Raw genomic sequence first — 20,968 nt, 5'->3', positions numbered from 1 at the left:
GGGCTACTCCACCACCTTTCTTAACTTCTCTAGATACTTGGGTGCTAACGTAATGGGGTGGAGTAGCTTCGTTTAAGGCTAGAAACTCATCTGGTTTTAACCAGGTTTCACAAAGCCCCAGTATGTCGATCTTTTTATTAATAATTAGATCATGGACCAAGAGCGCCTTCGATGAAAGCGACCTTATGTTCATGAACCCTATTCTGAGTACTTCCCTTTTATTATTTTCAGAGGGAGTCTGGTTAACACTGGGATGCTGTCAAGGGGATGCCGCGGTTTCGACATACTGGTTGCGGCCCTCGTCTGCGGGTTTTACACCTCACTGTTATTAAAGTTTCTTCTCATGTTCAACCCAAAGGAATAATTGAAGGAGCCAAATTGGTCAGTGCACAGCACACACAGACTATTTTATCCAGAGGTGTAAGACCTTCCGGATGCTCAGCTTCACACATTTGAATCCCAATTGTACTTTGTAGTATGGTGTACCGATTCCTTGCCTCACCGATAACTCTTTCCACATGTATCCTAACTGATGCAAGTCCTCGTGTGGACTCTAATTCCACTGGACCCAAATGTTTTTTGCCTCTAGTGAAAGCTGGGATCTTAAGCTCAGCATTGTACAGACCAACTGAATCTGCCACATCAAACCCTCTATCAGCTAGTATGACATCACCTGGGTTGAGGTGATCCAAAAATCCACTTCTTTCAGTCAAGTGTTTATCTGATGTTCTCCCACCCCATCCTTTTGATATAAAAGAAACTGTTCCTTGTGGTGTAATGCGAATTAGATATTTCATGGTATGGTGATGTTTGTATTTTGAGTATGTCTGTGCTCGTGCTCTTAGGTTTCTAGGCCTTTCAATAAAAATTTCAAAGCAGTCAATAATACAAGCACATTTACGAAAAACCTGTCTAAATATCTGAACTGAAGCTCCTCTCGATTTGGCCAAAACAAAAGTGCTGGAGCAAGTCTTGCATTCAGCACTTCAATGGTGCTTCTAAATGTTCTGCTGGCAGTTGGAATTGAGATCTTAAACATACAACCAAGCAATGACAGGGGAAGGTTCATTTTTAGCCTCATAAGAGTTAACAGAAGTTGTTGGAAGGGAGAGAGGTTTGTACCAGTCTGCAGAAATGAAAACACAAATGTTATAGCTACTTGTAACTTTGAATATGTGGGGATTCCAGTCATTGCCTTCACTTTTTCATCATCTTTTTCAAAAGCCAGTTCATCAAATGTTCCTGATTTAATAATGTCTTTCAGCTTACGGTTTTCCTCCCTGAGGTCATTACACTCCCTTTGCAATCTTTTCCTTGCATGGCTTGTTGTCACACTGTTGTTCATCCACAGCAGGTGGGGCAAGTCCAGCATCTGGTACTGATGACAGGTCAAGGAGGACATCCACTGCATCTTTCTTCTTTTTCTCCTCCACCCTCTTGTTCTTCATTCTGCTGTGCTGCTCATACCTTTCCATGTCTTTCTCCCTTTTCCTCTTCTTGGTGGCTGGAATGTGTGAGAAGATGGATGGAACCCAGTCAGGGGACAAAGGGTCGCCACATTTGGCACCTATAATGACACAAGAGGGTTTATGTCCTACATATTCCAAAAAGTTATTAGTAACATCAAGAACATTGTGATATCATTCCTTCAGACAGTGTTAACTTAGTTTTAGTCTTTGTCACTTACTGAAAATTGTATTTAGTTAGTCCAATTTTGTTTTGGTAAATGTTTACAGTAGGTAGTGGAACACAGTTTTAATTTAAGTCAAATTTTATTCCATGTTTTAGTCATTATGTTCTCAGACAGTTTCATGATACTGTAATGGATTTTGCTAAATGATATTTCTCCTGGCTGTAAGAGAAAAAAAAAAGAGAAATAAGTAACGTTATCCTGAGCTAGCTGTGTTTGTTACAGTACTTCATTCATATAACTAACGTTACAATAATAATTTATTCATGAAATAAAATGACGTAAACTAATAATATCATCTGAATTTTCGGAAAATTTACACTGCATGCAAATTGGTAAAACCCTCACCCATAGCCGTGGGAACGTATTCTCAGCAGGGGGTGCTGGGAAAAAAAACAACTCAGCCTGCACTAGACGCGCAACTCGCTACATTGATAAAAAAAGATATATAGCAGCGCAGCTCAATTACACCAGTGCATGCGCGCACAGTCGAAAATCGATCGTTGTGTTCACACCATGCTTCACAACCAGCTGCTCACAGAACAAGTTTAGCGCACCACCTCTCCCCTCACACTTTTTCATATAACTTTTTTTCAGCACGTCTCAAAATGCCTTGGACAGCAGCAAGGATGACTCGCTTTGCCACGGGCCGAAACATTGCGGAGGGACCACAGCCAGAGCGAACACTTTGGTGTACACATCAGTACGGCCTATTTGCACTACTGTTTAGTGGCAATGCAGTGTTTTATTCTATGCCTTTTTATTTTCGTATATTATTTCAATGAATACAATTAATTTATTTATAAAAACAAGATCTGGTCTTCAAATCTTTTTTCCAAATATAGGTCTTCTTACAATGGGGTTCGTGTTTATATTCGGACCAATACGGTACAGCGGGCGCTCACATGACGTTAAGCATTTCACGGTGCATAATGTGACGCTTCAGAACCTAAAACCCAGTTTCTCCCCGTTGACACGACAACACATAACCGGCGTTTTCAGAAATCTCCACTTTGGCCGGAGTTTTTAGAAATGATCGTTTTCTGTGATAAGACAGGGCCTCAGAGAGGGGGTGCTACTTCCCGCGGTACTGCCCTCACCCCTTCCTACATCTGACTGTTGTTATCTTTTCAGACTGAAAATGATCAGCAAGGCCGCTGGAGTTGGGTGCATAGGTCCACTTAAGCGAACCATGTCAGAACGAATACGTAAATATATAATGACTGACAGTACAATAATTAAAATACTGTGTGGACTAACGAGCTTAACCTTACCTTTGATGAAATGTTCGCTACAAAGACGTGTGTACTTGGATGGTTGCCATTGTTGGTTTTCCCCAGGGACGGAGGCACGTCTCAAGGCACATATCCACAACCTCCTCCTGGGTTTTCTTTCTCAGACGGGATTCTGTAAAAGCACAACCCAGGGTTGTCTCCTCGTCGATTTGTGCAGCCAATTGCACAACAACTATCTGGCATTTTGGCAAAAGTTAAGCCAAAGCTAGTAAAGAAAAGTAGCTGGTGGGCAGCGGACTGGCAGTTGAAATAGTATATTTTGCCCGCCAAGTGGGCATTCCAACAAGGGCGTGACATCACGTGAAAACTATGTATACACGCTGTTGTGTCACATTTATACTTTCACTTGTTAAATGTATGTTGTAGATATATATATATATGTACATACTTACATATGTATATTTATTTATATAACATAACATTTTTATATTCATTTATTATTATTATTGTTATTATCATGATTATTATTATTATTATTATTATTATTATACAGAGTAAGTAAGAAGAGGGGTGGGAGTACATACGTTTTTACTTCTTCTCACTCGGATATGTTTACATTAAAGTTTATTTTTATTTCTTGCTTATTTTTGCTTTTTATTTTTACTATTACTATTATTATTTTTGTTTTTTTGTTATTCATTTTTGAATGGCTTTATTGTTGTAATTGGCAAAATTTGTTGTTTTTGTTTTGTCTACATATTCGAAATAAACATGAAAGAAAGAAAGATACAGCACCAAGTTACAGAAATTAATAATGCTCTATAAACAATTAGATAAGTAGGCTACAAACGTTCTGATGGCAAAAGTTTCTCACACACACACACACACACACACACACACACACACACACACACACACACACACACACACACACACACACACAAATAAAACGTGTTCGCACTGTAACGACTGCCAACTGCACTGTTTTTATCACAAACATTGAAAGAAAATCTGTTTTTCTTTACCTGCTCGTTGTGTCTCTGTACGGAGATAAGATAAGATTCAACAAAAACAGCCCAGCAGCAATGGAAGGACACAGGATAAAATGACAATGCAATAAATACAATAAATACAAAGTGCTAATGCATAAGTTGACGCTTATAGTTAAAATAGGGACGGAAACAAGACAAACAGAACCAACATTATGATGCATATACACATATATACGCATCCCTAAACACACACACATGCATATGCAAACACATAGACATACACAAACCCAATCATCAGGCACTGTTGAACAGCCTAATGGCTGCCGGCACAAAGGAGCACCTGAAGCGCTCCGTCTTGCACCTGGGGAACATGAACCTGTGGCTGAAGGTGCTCCTCATCTGCCACAGCTCAGCATGGAGGGGATGGGAGGGGTTGCCCAGGATGGACTTGAATTTGTCCCTCATCCTCCTCTCCACCACCACCTCCAGACTGTCCAGCTCAAGTCCCACAACAGTGCTGGCTTTCCTAACCAGCTTGTTGAGTCTGTTTGACTCCCCAGCCTTGATGCCTCCTCCCCAGCACGCCCCAGCGAAGAACAGTGTGCTGGCTACCACAGACAGATAAAATGTCCTTAGCAGCCTGCCACACACGTCAAACGACCTGAGCCTCGTGAGGAAGAAGAGTCTGCTCTGACTCTTCTGGTAGAGGGCCTCTGAGTTGTCAGACCCAGGGCCGGCGCTCGGCATAGGCGAGCTAGGCGACAGCCTAGGGCAACAAATGCGTTGGGGGCGCCCTCTGGTGGCGCCCTTAATTAGTCAATTAAACGGAGAAGGGAGGGGGCGCGGGAGCAATCCCGCGCCCTCCCCGCGCTCGGAAAACCTGTCCAGGGCGCAAGTTGATTTCGAGTCGCCTAGGGCGCCGAAACGGCCAGCGCCGGCTCTGGTCAGACCAGTCCAGTTTATTGTTGATGTGTACTCCAAGGAACTTATACAAGTCCACTGTCTCAATTTCAACCCCCTGGATGGTAATAGGGGTTGGGGGCTTCCTCTACCGGCGGAAGTCCACCACCAGCTCCTTGGTCTTGCCGATGTTGAGTTGGAGGTGGTTCTCCTCAGACCATCTGACGAAGTCCTCCACCACACCTCTGTACTCGTCCTCCCTGATGCAGCCCACGATGGAGGAGTCATCTGAGAATTTCTGGAGATGGCAGGTTCCAGAGTTGAAGCTGAAGTCAGAGGTGTAGATGGTAAAGAGGAAGGGTGAAAGTACTGTTCCTTGGGGTGCGCCAGTTTTGCTCATCACCACATCTGACAGGCTGCTCTGCAGCCGCACGTACTGTGGCCTGCTGGAAAGGTAGTCACCAATCCAGGCCATCCAGGGTGTACCTGCATTGCTGAGAGCTTCTTCTCAAGCAGGGGAGGCTGGATGGTATTGAACGCACTGGAGAAGTCGAAGAACATGACTCTCACTGAGCTCCCCTGCTTCTCCAGGTGTGAGTAAGCCCTGTGCAGCAGGTAAATGATGGCGTCGTCCACACTGAGATGGGCCTGGTACGCGAACTGCAGTGGGTCAATAATAATAAATAATAATACATTTAATTTAGAGGCGCCTTTCAAGACACCCAAGGTCACCTTACAGAGCATATAGTCATCATAAATCATGTGGTCCATAGTGTTTAAATGTGGTCTATAGTGTTTAAATGTGGGCGATAGTGTTTAAATGTGGGCGTTAGTGTTTAAATGTGGTCGATAGGGTTTACGTGTGGTCCATAGTGTTTAAATGTGGGTGATAGTGTTTAAATGTGGGCGATAGTGTTTACATGTGGTCGATAGGGTTTACATGTGGTCCATAGTGTTTAAATATGGTCGATAGTGTTTAAATGTGGTCGATAGTGTTTACATGTGGTCGATATTGTTTAAATGTGATCGATAGTGTTTAAATATGGTCGATAGTGTTTAAATGTTCTTTTCCCTCACTCTCCACCTCATCCCTAACTCTCCACCTCAAGCTGGTGTGTAGTGAGCGTTCTGGCACCGATTGGCTGCCGTGCATCACCCAAGTGGGTGCTACATATTGGTGGTGGTTAGTGAGGTCCCCCCTTCACTTTAGGCGTCTTTGAGTGTTATTAATTATTATTATTCTTCATGTTTAACCTCTGTTTTCCTTTTATTCCTAGTCTGTTTTACATAGTTTTGAATGATGACTATATGCTCTGTAAGGTGACCTTGGGTGTCTTGAAAGGCGCCTCTAAATTAAATGTATTATTATTATTATTATTATAAATCGTTTAAAAAAAAACAAGACATTGTGGAAAAATTCAATAAATAAACATAAGAAATAAGAAATAAATAAAACAAAAACAAGACAAAACAAAACAAACAAACGATCAAAACAGTGATCAGTTAGACGTTGTGTGCGAGTTTGAACAGGTGAGTTTTGAGTTGTGACTTGAAGGTTGGAATGGTGTCTGACTGTTTTATGTGTGGGGGGAGGGAGTTCCAGAGCCTGGGTGCTGAACAGCTGAATGACCGGGCACCCATTGTAGTGAGTCGTGATGTGGGGATACATAGTAGTCCAGCAGAGGTTGAGCGGAGGGAGCGGGAGGGAGTGTATTCTTGGAGGAGGTCGCAGAGGTAACTGGGGGCTAGGTTGTGGAGAGCTTTGTAGGTGAGGAGTAGGGTTTTGTATTGGATGCGGTAGTGTACTGGGAGCCAGTGAAGTTGGATGAGGACAGGGGTGATGTGGTCAGATGATTTGGTGCGGGTGATGATCCGGGCGGCTGAGTTCTGAATGATCTGCAGTCTGTTGATGAGTTTGGTGGGGAGTCCGGTGAGGAGGGCGTTGCAGTAGTCTATGCGTGATGTGACAAATGAGTGAACTAGGATTTCAGTGCTGGATTGGGTCAGTGATGGGCGGAGTCTGGCGATGTTGCAGAGGTGGAAGAATGCAGTCCGGGTGATGTTGTGAATATGGGGTGCGAATGAGAGGGTGTTGTCCAGGATGACGCCGAGGCTCTTGACTTTGGAGGAGAAGGGTACTGGGAATCCATCGATGATTATGAGTGGAGCTGGGGTGTGTTGTGATTTAGTGAGGGTGGATTTGGATCCGATGAGCAGGGCCTCGGTCTTGTTTCCATTGAGTTTCAGGAAGTTCCTGCTCAACCAGCTCCGGATCTCTTCCAGGCACGTGATGAGGGAGGTGCAGTCCGGGTGGCAGCGGTGGGTTTGGTGGAGATGTAGACCTGTGTGTCGTCAGCGTAGCAGTGAAAATGTACCCCATGGTGACGGAGGAGTGTGCCCAGCGGGAGGAGGTAAGTGGTGAACAGGAGTGGACCCAAGACTGACCCCTGGGGGACACCCAGTGAGACACCTGAACACCCAGACTTGTGGTTGCTTAGTTGAACAAATTGTTGACGGCCGGTGAGGTAGGATGTAAACCAGGAGAGTGCAGCACCAGTGATCCCAATGCCAGCCAGGCGGTCCAGGAGCTGAGGGTGGGAGATGGTGTCGAATGCTGCGCTGAGATCGAGGAGGATGAGAATGGTGAGTAATCCAGAGTCGGCTGCAAGGAGGAGGTCGTTGGTGATTTTGACTAGGGCTGTTTCAGTGCTGTGTTTTGGACGGAAGCCAGATTGGAACGGTTTGTGGAGATTGTTAGTGTCGAGGTGGGACTGTAGTTGTGCGGCAACCACCCTTTCAAGTGTTTTGGAGATGAAAGGGAGATTGGAGATGGGCCGGTAATGGTTAAGGTCAGTTGGGTCAGCACCAGGTTTTTTCAGGATGGGAGTGATGGCAGCCAGCTTGAGAGTGGGGGGTACAGTACCAGTAGTGAGGGAGGAGTTAATTATGTTGGTGATCATGGGGGAGATGGACGGAAGACATGCTTTGACAAGGGAGGTGGGAAGAGGATCGAGCTGACAGGTGGTGGTTTTGGCTTTGCGGATGAGTTCTGAAACGGTCTGTTCTGTTACTGGGGTGAAGTCAGAGAGGGAGCTGATGAGAGGTTGGCCAGAGGTGATCATCCAGGGTGGGTCATCAGAGGGGGTGCGAGATGAGGCCAGTTGTTGGTGAATGGTGTTGATTTTAGAGCTGAAGAAGTCCAGGAACGCAGTGCATTGGGTGGTGGAAATGTCTGGAGGGAGGGATTTAGGAGGCTGAAGTAAGTGGCTGACTGTTGAGAAGAGGACTCTGCTGTTGCCTGTACCAGTGTTGATGAGGTTGGAGTAGTATGAGGTTTTGGCAGTGGTGAGAGCATTCTTGTAGTGATGGAGGTGGTCCGAATACATTTGGCGGTGTACAGTGAGTTGAGTCTTATTGTAGAGTCGCTCCAGTCGACGACCAGTGGCTTTGAGCTGGCGCAGATGAGGAGTGAACCAGGGAGCAGTGTGGGTGAATGAGACTGAGCGGGTCTTCAGGGGGGCCAGGGTGGTGAGGGAGGAGGAGAGGCAGTTATTGTAGTGAGTCACCAGGTCAGTCAGGGAGGAAGCTGGGGGAGGGTTGGGGTAGGAGCTGATCATGGTGGAGAGGTCTGTGGTGTTGATAAGTTTGATGTTTCTGAAGGAGATGGTCCGTTGTTCCTTGGTTTTGTGTAGTTGGGTATGAATGTCAAAAAGTACAGCTTTGTGGTCGGAGATGGGGAAATCAATGACATCAAGGTTAGTGGGAGTGATGTCAGTGCAGCAGATTAAATCCAGAATGTGACCTTTGTTATGGGTTGGGAGGTTGACATGTTGTGTGATGCCAAGACAGTCCAGAAGTGATGTGAAGTCATTAGCAAAAGTACAGGATGGGTTGTCAATGTGGATGTTGAAATCACCAAGGAGGATAACAGTGGGGGACATTGCACATACAGGTGTAAGTAGTGATGAGAATTCATTGAGGAAAACGGCGGAGGGTTTTGGTGGTCTGTAAATGGTGACAATGATAGTGGGTTTGGGGCCTGAGAGTTTTAGAGCTAGACATTCAAAGGAGGAGTGAAGGGGTACTGTGACAGTGGTGACTTTGATGTTATCACGATGGAGGAGAGCGAGGCCACCCCCCCTCCCATTAACCCGGGGTTTACTAATAAAAGAAAAACCTGGTGGGACAGCCTCATTTAGATGGGAGAAGTCAATTGGTTGTTGCCAGGTCTCAGTGAGGCAGAGAATGTCTAGGCTCTGGTCAACAATAAAGTCATTTATCAAAAGAGCCTTATTACTGAGGGATCTGGTGTTCAGCAGACAGAGTTTCAGACAGGTGAGTGGAGTGTAACAGGTTGATTTGAGCAGAGGGGACAGTACACTGTGATTGACGGGACTGACCGTACGGGCTGTGCGAGGAGGGGGGCGGGGCCCAGTGGACCAGAAGGAGCGGTTGTTTTTGTTGCTGGTGTGAGTGTACTGAAAATTCCGTCCAGAGCCTCGGTGGATGTATTTTGGTCGTTTGAGAATGTCGTGGTGGGATGCAAGCTGAGGTGGGGGGGTCCTTGAGAAGATCCGTAGACGTAACATCTCCGTTACCGAGTAACAGAGCGGCAGAGATGCGCTCGTTACGTGAGAGTCAAACATAGCGCAATCCAGAGGAACAGGTTAAAAATCCACAGGTTGTGAAGTCGGAAGAAGCCAGCGGTAGATCCAGGCGATTATGGTGAAGCCACAGAGCCAGCACAGCGGAGGCAGAGGAGTGGAGCAAGCCGGTTGTAGCTACGCTGGAGACGGGGAAGCCAGTTGGATGGCGCCGGGGTTTAGCAGCAGTCTAGCCGGCCAGCAGGTGTCATCCACCAACAGCTGCACTACTCCACGCACAAAACACAAAACAAAACACGCAGACGTTTAACGTTCAGAAATAAATAAATAAATCAAGAAAACTGACGCAGTTACTTAACTTAACTTTGTAGTCCGATCCGAGGTCCAGAAGGGTTTCAGACAGAATGTGTTGAAAGTAAGCAAAAGAAAACTGATAAAAAGTTAAAAGACTAGTAAGAAAAAGAAAAAGCAGCAGCAGCGTTCAAAAGGCAACAGCGTCCACCAACTGTACGACTCCACGTATAAAACACGTAAAAATAAAGAAAACTGGCGCACTTACAATAGCGAAAAGTGACTATATATAACTAGTAAACTTAGCTAAACTACTAAAGACCAAAAAAAACGACAAAGTGTTCAATGCAATCGTGAGAAATATTGAAAATACTGAATAAAAACAAGCCATACAGAGCGGCGTTAGACTCGCCAGCGTCCCCGTTACTAGGCAAATGGCAATGGAGTCACACACCTGGGGCCTGAGGTGCTGTAGAACCAGTCTTTCGAAGGTCTTCATGAGGTGCGAGATCAGCACCACTGGCCTGTAGTCGTTGGGAGAGCTAGGACGGGCTATCTTAGGCACCGGAACAATGCAGGAGGTCTTCCACGACTGGGGCACCTTCTTTAGCCTCAGGGAGAGGTTGAACAGGTGTTGGAACACTCCAGCAAGCTGTCCGGCACACGCTTTAAGCACCTTGGGATTGATGTTGTCCGGACCCATTGCCTTATTCCTCTGGAGCTTAGATAGCTCCCGCCTCACCTGGCTTGATGTGATGAAAAGACTGGTAGCAAGGGGGAGTGGAGGGGGAAAGGGAGGGGGGAGGGAGGGGAGGTGATTGGGTTGGGGTGGTGGAGGAGGGGGGCACAGACTGACTCGCCTGAGCTCACTGGGGCAGGGGTTGAGTCAAACCTGTTGAAGAATAGGTTCAGCTCATTAGCACCTTCGTGCCCGCCTCCCACAGCTGGACCTGGCAGTCTGTGTCCCGCAGTCTTCTTCATCCCATCCCACACCTTCTTGGCACTGTTCATTTCGAGCTTACCCTCCAGCCTCTACTTATAGCGGTTTTTGGCCGCCCTTAGTTCCCTTCTCAGCTCCTTCTGAACTGATTTTACCCCCTCTCTGTCTCCTGCCATAAAAGCCCTCTTCTTCCTGTTGAGTTGGTTTTTAATGTTCTTATTAATCCAGGGGTTTGTTGTTAGGAAAACAGCGGACCTTCTTGATGGGTACAACGCTGTCCTCACAGAACCTGATGTAATGCAATGGGAGAGTCCCTCAATGTCCTCTGCGTGGTCTTCCAGGAACAGATCCCAGTCTGTTCTCTGGAAGCAGTCCTGCAGGGCCTCCTCAGCCTCTCTAGACCACACCTTCACAGTCCTGGTGGTAGCCGGCTGCTTGTTTACTACAGGCTTGTACACAGGTGTAAGGTGTATCAGGTTGTGGTCAGACTGGCCGAGGGGTGGGAGGGGAGAGGAGCTGTATGCCTCCCTCACTTTGGCATAAAGCAAGTCCAGGATTTTATTACCTCTGGTTTTACATTTCACATACTGTGTGAAGCTGGTCAATGTTTTGGAGAGAGAGACATGATTGAAGTCTCCGTTGATTATCATGAGAGCTGTGGGGTGCCGAGTCTGTAGTCTTGTGACGATAGAGTGGATGACGTCCCAAGCGCGCGCCGCCACTGCAGACGGTTGTACATACACAACAACAATGGCGTACGAGAACTCCCGAGGCAGATAGTATGGCCTCACTCACACAGCTAACAGTTCTATATCTGGGGCCGTATTCACAAAGCATTTTATCTTACCGCTAGGAGTGCTCCTAACTCGCGCTAAAACATTTTACGTAGGAGTTTTTTCTTAAAAGTTATTCACAAAGCCGCTGAGACCTACTCTTACTAAGGATAAATCACAAAGAGTGAACTAAGAGTGACGCGCCGTTGCTATGGATTACGTCAATTCTCATGCACGAGTTTAGAAGCAGTCAGTTCGGTGATTGGTTGTTCAGACGAGCCCACTGAATCACCGAAAAACAAGGAAATAGCCTAGGCTAGAAATGAATTCCTATTAAGTAGTTATAGTGCAGTTAGCAGAATACACGCATGATGACAATTTTGTGCAGACCACGATAATGACGTTGTAGCCTGCACGTTCAAGAGAAAGAAAGCAAACAATAAAAATACATACAATTTAAAAGAAAATAAATGTTATGAACTACACAAGTGTTGACTGATTTGTGCCAAGGTGTTTACCTAAAATGTGTTTTCAAAGTGATCCCTAAATGCCGGTCCACTCGGTTCCACACGGCCAAATTCATTGTCATGTTGATCGCCATCATCATCATCATCATCATCACCATCGTCTGCCTGTGGAATGTTGGGGGGGTTTGTATCGTGAACCTACGGACTTCAGTGAGGGTTTTTATACTGCTTGTGACATTTATAGTCAAATATGTTGTTTGAGTTATGTCAATAAAATGACAATAGTATAATAATAGTCTAATATATTTATGTATTTATTTTATTTCCACGGGGGTTTTTGCATTTCACATTCAGCCTCTCGCCACCAGGGGGGGCTGCAGCCCCCCCAGCCCCCCCACTTCCAGCGTCCATGGCTCCCGGTTGTGGATTGAGGTAGGGTGTCTAGAGCCACGTCTTGCATGGATAGTCACTGTCTCCCAGCAAGTGACACCCAACTGGTACATCTCAAAAAGCTGCCTCAGACCGCTCTCCATTAAAATGCGCGAATCATGGGTAGCTGAAGATCCAGGCCACTTTGCAACAACATCCAGTAGGCTATGTTAAAATTTGCATCAAAAACAACCTGCGTGTTGATGGAATGCACTTTCGTCCTATTGACGAACACGTCCTCGTCTTTTGATGGCGCAATTATTTTTATGTGCGTCCCGTCAATAGCACCGACCACACCGGGCATACCTGCAATTGCCATGAAGTTGGCTTTGATCCTGTGTAATTGTTGAATGTCCAAAGGAAAGTTTATGGCACGGCTGACTGATGGTTGCGATATTTTTAAATCGTCGGCATTGCAAAGTTGCATTTCCCCTGTTGCTAAATAACGTAGTGTGGCCAAACATTTTATTTCGGGACTAATCTGATTATTCCTGTTATTCGGGGATGTTATTGCATTGCGATTAACTCCACAACAAGTTTAATACCCTAACATTTCGTCTCGCAGGCATTTACGATTCTTTGTGAATAGGTCTTACTGAGTTAGGAGTCCTCTTGAGGACTTTTAAGCTCTCCTAGACTTAGGTGCTACTTTTAGGCCTAAAATACTTTGTGAATTGCTCTTAGTGAAAAAAGTTAGGAGTCCTAAATTTAAGAGTGACACGCCCATTATTTTTAGGAGTTACTCCTAAATTCGCCAGTTAGGACCTACTTTTAGCCCTAAAATCCTTTGTGAATGCGGCCCCTGGAGTACAAATGCTCTCCTTCACGGTAACATGGCCAGGGTTACACCATTTTGTGTTCACAAAGACGGCTAGACCCCCTCCTTTCTTCTTACCGCTCTGTTGTCCCCTGTCCGCTCTCGCTAGCGTGAAGCCAGCTAACTCGATAGCACAGTCCGGTATATTCCTATGTAGCCATGTCTCCGTGAAGCACAACAAACTACATTCCCGGTACACACACTGACCGCTCGCCAAGGCTGTCAGTTCGTCCGCTTTGTTGGCCAACGATCTCACGTTCCCCATCACGATAGATGGAAGGCAAGGTTTAAATCTCTTGTGTCTCCCATCTCAACCTTGCCTTCGTTCCGGCTCTCGTTCCCCTCCCGTGTCTCCTTAGCTCCACAGGTATGCCCGCGGGTGGGGCTCCACCGGCCCGGTACATCATCAGCCCTTACCTCGTGTAGGTAATCATTGTTTGGCCCACGAGTATCAGAAACAACGCTAAAAACTACACTAACGCTAACTTAAACTAATGATCAAATGTGTACCAAAAAGAAGGAAAGTTGAAATAATAGTAGCAAGTAGAAGAAAAAGTAGGAACTGCAAGAGCTACTGCAACAGGCAGCCTCCCTCGACGGCGCCACATATCGAGGGAGGCTGGGGTCCGTTTCAGAAAGCAGGTTTAGTGAAAACTCTGAGTTAGTTAAACCCGAGATGAGGGAACTCTGCTTTTTCGGTTTCACAAAGTCAGTTCAGCTTAACTCTGAGTCAGTTACCCTGTGTTGCAGCTTTAAAGGTGCTAAAAACAAGCGCACCTTAGTGGTGACGTCATGTCACCCACAGACAATCGTGAATTAATTGATTAGCGGGGGGTGAGGTTATATATACAATATCGAATTGTCCTGCATTAGTTGGTGCCAAAACCAGGGACATTTAGATGAAGGAAGAAGAGGACGAAAAGTCCATTGGTTTGCAAGACAAACAAGAAGACAGAAAAAAGGAACAATGTAACCAGACTGATTAACAAGATTGACGACGAACTTGTTAAAGAACGACGTGATCATGATGCATTGGAAGAGTTGCTGGAGCAATTGATGTTGAAAGAAGAATATTTGACTAAAATGGATTTGGATGTGGAAGAACAAACAGCGACAGAAGATATAGAAGATGAGGTTTCAAGAGCCTTAGAATACAAAGATCACATATCACTGAGGAAAACGAGGACAAGGAGAGCGCTAAGAAGAGCGAAAGATGATGCAGAGTCTGCAATGTCTGTTGAATCTAACCCCATGCGTAATAACGTGAAGCTGCCTAAACTTGTGACAGAAAAATATTCTGGAGACATCAGCCAGTGGCAGTACTTTTGGGGACAGTTTGACACAGCAGTGAACAGTAATACTAACCTAACAAAAACGGATAAATTCAGTTATCTGAGATCATATCTCACTGGCACAGCTGCCAATTTAGTCGCAGGGTTACCATTAACTGAATCCAATTATGAAAACGCTACTCAGCTGCTACAGAAAAGATTTGGCCGAAAGGATTTGGTAATACATGCTCATATGACCAAATTGTTTAATCTTAATCCTGTAAAAAATGTCAGTGACATAAAATCGCTCAGATATTTGTATGCTAACGTATTCTGGCTTCAATGGGAGTCGTCTCTGACACGTATGGTAGCTTACTGTGCCCCATTCTAATGAAGCTCATTCCCTAAGAGATAACGTTAGACTTCAGCAAACAAGTTGAAGAGGATGATGTCTGGAAAGTGGAAGAACTGATGAGCTTCATTCAAAAAGAAGTGGACAGCCGGGAGCGCACGGCCAACATGTCTAAAAGCGGAAAAGAGCGCACAAGTAAGGAACGTGAAAAGGAAACACCAGGCGCATGGGAAATGCGAACAAGACGACATAACACAATGACAACGTCTTCCCTTTATGCGGCGAACCAAATGGACAGACAATATTGTTTTTTTTGTGAGAAAAATAATCACTAGTCTAAACACTGCCATGAAATGTCTGTGCCTGAAAAAAGAGAAAAGTTAAGAAATCAAGGAAGATGCTTTGTGTGCTATGGAACGAGACATGTTGCCAAGGATTGTCGCACTAAAGGTATCTCTTGTGAGAAATGTAATCGACGTCATCACCAAGCTGTGTGCTCCTATGATGGGCGTGAATTCAGAAAAGAAAATTAACCGCCAGATGTCGTGATGTCCATGTCTCCCAGTGAATCAAAGCGAGAATCAGTTCTCCTTCAGACCGCTACTGTCTGGAAAGAAACTCCAGTTACAAGGCAACTCACCCGCTGTCTACTGGACGGAGGGAGTCAGCAAAGCTTTGTGCTAAAGATATCTCCAGTGCGCTCAACCTCCCCAAAGTAGGTGAAGAGACTCTAAAGTTACACACGTTTGGCTCTAGTGTCCCACAAAATATCACCTGTAATAAAGTAAAATTAACACTGAGCAACATCAGAAATGGCCAAAGTGTACAGTTAGAAGTGTTGGAAATCCCAAGAGTGTGCTCTTCCATTATGAGAGTAGCGGGAGAGGAAGTGCGCAGAGAACTGGAGCGAAAAGGCCTGCAGCTGGCTGACACTTCAGTGAGCGGAATGGAGACGCAGGAGCTTGGAGTCCTTATCGGTGGCGATCACTACTGGAAAATTGTGACAGGAAAATTGGAGCGCCTCTCAGAGTCGCTGGTGGCGCTAGACAGCAAGTTTGGATGGTTAATACAAGGAACCGTATCCATGCTAAATGTGACAACTGAAACAGAACCTGCAGATGTCGGAACTCTGCACGTGAGTGTTGGACTGGATGAGAAAATAAATCACACACTGCGCTCCTTCTGGGAAATTGAATCTATCGGGATAATGAATGAAAAATAATCAATGAAAAGTAATGAGGAGGCATTGCAGCTGTTTGAAAAAACTGTCCAGTTCAAAGAAGAAAGATACGAGGTGAGATTACCTTGGAAAAATGAAGACCATGACCTGCCCACCAACTATAATGTTGCCAAAAGACGTTTTGATCAGCTTGTAAAAAAGTTTCAAAGTAATGTGCCACTTTATGAAAAGTACAGTGACGTCATCAAGGAGTACGTCAGTCAGGGAATGGTGGAGCGCGTGCAAAATGTGGTCACTGATAATCCCACGTACTATCTCCCCCACAGAGCAGTCATTAATGAAGAGCGTTTGACCACAAAGTTGAGTTGTATTTGATGCTTCGTCCCATGCTGAAGGTTGTCAATCACTAAATAACTAATGACAGGCCCAAATCTGAATCCTGAGTTACTAAACATCCTGTTAAAATTCAGAAAACACGAAGTGGCATTTATGGCTGATATCACAAAGGCCTTTCTACAGATATATATCCGAGAGCAAGACAGGGATGCATTACGATTCTTGTGGTTAAATGACTTGCCAAAATCCAACGAAAAACCTAATGTAAGCATTCTGCGCATGACCAGAGTCCCGTTTGGTGCTTCCCCTAGTCCCTTTCTGTTGGCAGCAACCATTAGATACCATTTGAAAAAATATCAGCAAATGCATCCCACTGTGACATCTACCCTTGATAAGTGTTTGTATGGAGATGATTTGATCTGTAGTGCCCCTAGTGTACAGTCAGCGGCCAACCTCGCCACGCAAGCTAAAAGCATCTTAAAAGAAGCAGGAATGAATTTGTGCAAATGGAGCACAAACTCTGGAGAGCTGAAAAACCTGTGGGATGAAGAAATGGAAAACACGATAAGTGGAAAAGTCGAAGTGAAAAATAATGTGTTAAAAGTTCTTGGACTAACATGGAGAACGGAACAGGATGACTTTGTTTTCGATTTGAGCAGTTTGATTGAGTTCCTGAAAACCTCAACAAACACAAAAAGAGGCGTGTTGCAGGCTGCTGCTCGCATCTTTGATCCAATCGGATTTCTGCACCCGTTCACAATCAGAGTAAAATGCCTTTTCCAAAAAATGTGGGAACGGGGCTTAACATGGGACATTGAGTTACCTGAGGATCTGTTGCAGCTTTGGCAGCAGTGGTGCACAGAATTGCCTCGCATCAGACAAATGAATATTCCCAGGTGTTATCAAGAGGCGTTCACTGAAGAGGTTCACGTCTTCAGTGATGCGAGTGAAAGTGCATACTGCGCAGCTGCCTACATGAGAGTTATCCCCGAAAACGCTGGAAGAAGGAATATCTCCTGGGGCTACGATCTGCACATTGCTCATCTCATGTAAAAAGATGCACAGAGTTAAGGTGCGAACACACCAAGCGCGTACCTCGCGTATAGACCCGTATAAAATCGGCAATTTTTCCATAGGGAACCATTGGTTTACGCGCGTATGAGGTGCGTACATGCGTATCATGCGTACCAAGCAACATTTTACTCACGTTAGGGGCGTATGAGGCGCGTACATATACGCGCGTACATATACGCGCGTACGCGAGGAGTTCAAATAATTGAACTTTTTACGCTCATACGCGCCGCAATAGCCAATCAGCGTGGAGCTTGTCCCGACGTCACTGGCAGAGAGTAGTGAGGCTTGCACAGAAGCAAACGGCCGACATTTTTCTTTATTCTGGGTGGAAATAGTAACATAGTTACGCCATTAAATGCGTTTATGGAAACATTTTTAGCGAGAAATGTGCATTTTACTTTCATAATGTTCGCTCGGTGAATGTGAAGGATGTTTGGTTTGATAGTTATGACGAAGAGTGAACGCTCCGTTCACTTGCATGGACAGAGTCTCTGGTTGCTAAGCAACCTCAACGTCTTGGCGGACTATTTCTCTGCTGATCAACACTACGAATGCTGGAAACACACCAGACACACCATGTGAAGTTATTTAACCCGATTATTGTTATTTATACCCGAGATTATTTAATCTAACCCGATCCAAGCTCTATCATCCACCCAAACACGGCGGCGTTTGGGTTTCCTTCCTCGGACTCCTAAATCCAGCGCAGCCACAGGCGCGTAGCTGCGTACGTAGGACCATTTTTGACACAAAATGGTCAAGCAACATTTTAGCTGCGTTACGAGCGTACATCTATACGCGGGTACGCGTTTGGTGTGTTCGTACCATTAAAGCTCGGAGACGTTATCCTAGTGAATGAAGACAAACTGCCCAAACATCTTTGGAAAATGGGATTAAGGTACGCTCTTGTCTTGTTATGCTACCTTCAAGGCACCTAATCAGAAGACCAGTACAATTACTGTATCCCCTTGAACTTGATGTGTAATGAGAACCAGAAGAGTCTCATTGGCCGGGAATCTGGTGCAGCTTTAAAGGTGCTAAAAACAAGCGCACCTTAGTGGTGACGTCATGTCACCCACAGACAATCGTGAATTAATTGATTAGCGGGGGGTGAGGTTATATAGGGACCTTGTAAATTGTATGATTTGTTGATTGTTCATGATATGCGACCCAGTGTCATGAAGTAAAGAGAGAATAAACGAAAACTAAAGAGAGATCCAGTTTCTGTCATTCCTGATCGAATTGTCCTGCAATACCCTGGCAACATACTCTGTGAAACTAACCTGCTCGCTGGCAGGTTTTCTTCAACTAACCCTGAGTTTCCCCTGCTCTTAAGTTGAAGCCTGCAGACGGAAGGCAGTGGCAGACATTGCGTGTCCTTTTATTGAAGAACCAGTTGATGTCGAGGCGCAGATACTCCGCAGAAATCTCAGTCGGGAGAGGGTTATTAGACCCCGATTGGATGTTTTATCATTCCCTGATGGGTAGGCCTACCTGTTTGAGCGTTTCCGTTTCTCTGCATCATCTATAATTTATCTAAAAAATATTCTCAGCCCTCACATAGTTCACATAACACATCGTGGACACGCTCTCAGTTCCGAGCAAATTCTTTGTTCTTTGCTCTGCGTTTTTTTGCCAACGGCAGTTTTTTGTATAACGTCGGTGATGCAGAGCATGTGTCCAAGGCAACGGTCTGTTGGGCTGTTCGAAATGTGACACTTGCACTGAAACAGCTATACACGTTTGTAGTGTTCCCAAGTCACAGACCCAGCAGACTTCTCAAAGAAGAGTTCCACAGAATTGCAGCTAACAGTTTAAGCAATAATCTATTCATGTCATAAAGCTTTGAGACTTGAAGCACTAATCGGTCAATTTGATGTTTTCTGAATTCACGCCCATCATAGGAGCACACAGCTTGGTGATGAGTGGCCTGGGTCTGTGCATGATTCACAAATGTTTTGTGTGCCAGATTTGCCCGTGCTGAGTTTATATATATAGTTTATATATCCAGTATATAGTTATATCCTATGATCAATATTTTGTTTCCTCCTATTGCAACTGAAACAATAAAGTGTATCTTGTATTATCGTAGGAGAGTTTGATGGTTATCTACTCGGAGACAGAGGGTACCCCTGCCAGTGCCATCTGCTGACCCCTTACCCTGACCCTGACCCTGGCCCACAGCGACACTACAACTTGCCAGAGTGGAGATGACCATCGGCATACTCAAGGCCCGGTTCCAGTGCCTTCGTAGGCTCAGGGTCACCCCGGAAAGGGCTTGTGACATTATAGTGGCATGTGTGGTTCTCCACAACATTGCCACTATTAGAGGAGAACAATGTCCTACTCTTTCCCCCCAATGATCCAGATAATAATCCTGACCCCCCTGCTGATGCACGAGATGGAAGAGCTGTTAGAGACATGATATGCTTCAATCATTTCTAACTGACCCATCACCTCCCCAGTGTCAAAGAACTACAATATGCCTCATTTTATGGGGTCTTCTTTATTTCCTAGAAGGGCAAATGTTGTACAGTTGTTAATCTTTTGTTGTTGAAAGAATTAAAAAACATCCACCTGTGGGCACGTCACCCACCTTTAACTGATGGTCTAGCTTGTATTTCCTTTTTTGTTTTGGTGATCTGCAGCCTTATGTGCTCCATTTCTAGGTGTGATTTGTTTATTTGGGATTCTAAATATACTTTGGAAAGTTGTTTCACAGGGAGCTATAGGAACATAAATGACGTTGAATTTCACAGTGCCATGTCTACTTAGTGTCATTGTAAATTGTGGGTCAATGCTAAACAACATCTTACTGAGGTAAGCTGTGCTGTGGAGGTTGATGGACCTTCTTCCTCATTGTAACTTCCGGCATTGCTCTGTTAGAGAGAAAGAAGTTGCAAGTTGTATTGTGGAACAATTAACTGAAACCAAAGTTATAAAAAAAAAAAAAAAGAAGGTGTAAACCTCAACAGGCCTCTCTGCATCTTCCCTCTCTGTGGCAGCTGATAAGGTGTCTTCATCATCCTCCTGTAATGAAACAGAATGTTTGTGTTATATTCTACCTATTATGACAAATCTGTGGAATATTAAGAGTACTTACAACAGCATGGAGGGGTGTTATGGCAGAAGGCTCCACGAGACAGATTACACCATCATCAGTAACTGGTAGAAGATAAAGATTAGACAGTTGATGATTACCCTGAAAAGTGCCCCACCTAATTACCTTGTTTTTTTTTACAATAGTGTGCAGGTCCCATCAAAAATGTTCACACTGAGTCAACTTAAAATAGATTGATATCTGAAAGCAACAGCAGCTTACAAAGAACTGTAGCCTACTGCTACAATAAAAAAAAAAATCAGTGTGGCAAGTGGTTTCTAAGATGAATGGGTGGCCATTACTGAACGCTAGAAAAAGGATTAATGTACATGCCATTCATTTGAATAACTTACCTCTTATGTAGGCCCCTGTGTCCTGGGGCGTGGCTGGGTCCGATGAGCTCCCCCCAGAGATGCCCTCAGCAATGGGTCGCCCACTGTTGTGACTGAGGGCCATCTCTTCAGCCTCTGTGAGAGGTGGTGGACCGCCACCTGTTTTGCATGCCTCTGCCTTTTTT

General features: G+C 45.0%; 1 protein-coding gene across 1 annotated transcript; it reads right to left on the bottom strand.

Annotated features, from left to right (window-relative positions):
• Positions 1-525: 525 nt before the first annotated feature.
• Positions 526-3,168, bottom strand: LOC132469014 (uncharacterized). Its single transcript, XM_060066926.1, is given in 4 exon segments — positions 526-1,310; positions 1,312-1,567; positions 2,965-3,072; positions 3,075-3,168. Coding segments are annotated over 4 exon segments (927 nt in total). The 3' UTR covers positions 526-841.
• Positions 3,169-20,968: the final 17,800 nt, after the last annotated feature.

This window comes from Gadus macrocephalus, chromosome 12 (genome assembly GCF_031168955.1).
Source record: "Gadus macrocephalus chromosome 12, ASM3116895v1".
In the NCBI taxonomy this organism is placed as follows: domain Eukaryota; kingdom Metazoa; phylum Chordata; class Actinopteri; order Gadiformes; family Gadidae; genus Gadus; species Gadus macrocephalus.
Note: the sequence above shows the minus strand (reverse complement) of the source record. Positions and strands in the feature narration are given on the sequence as shown.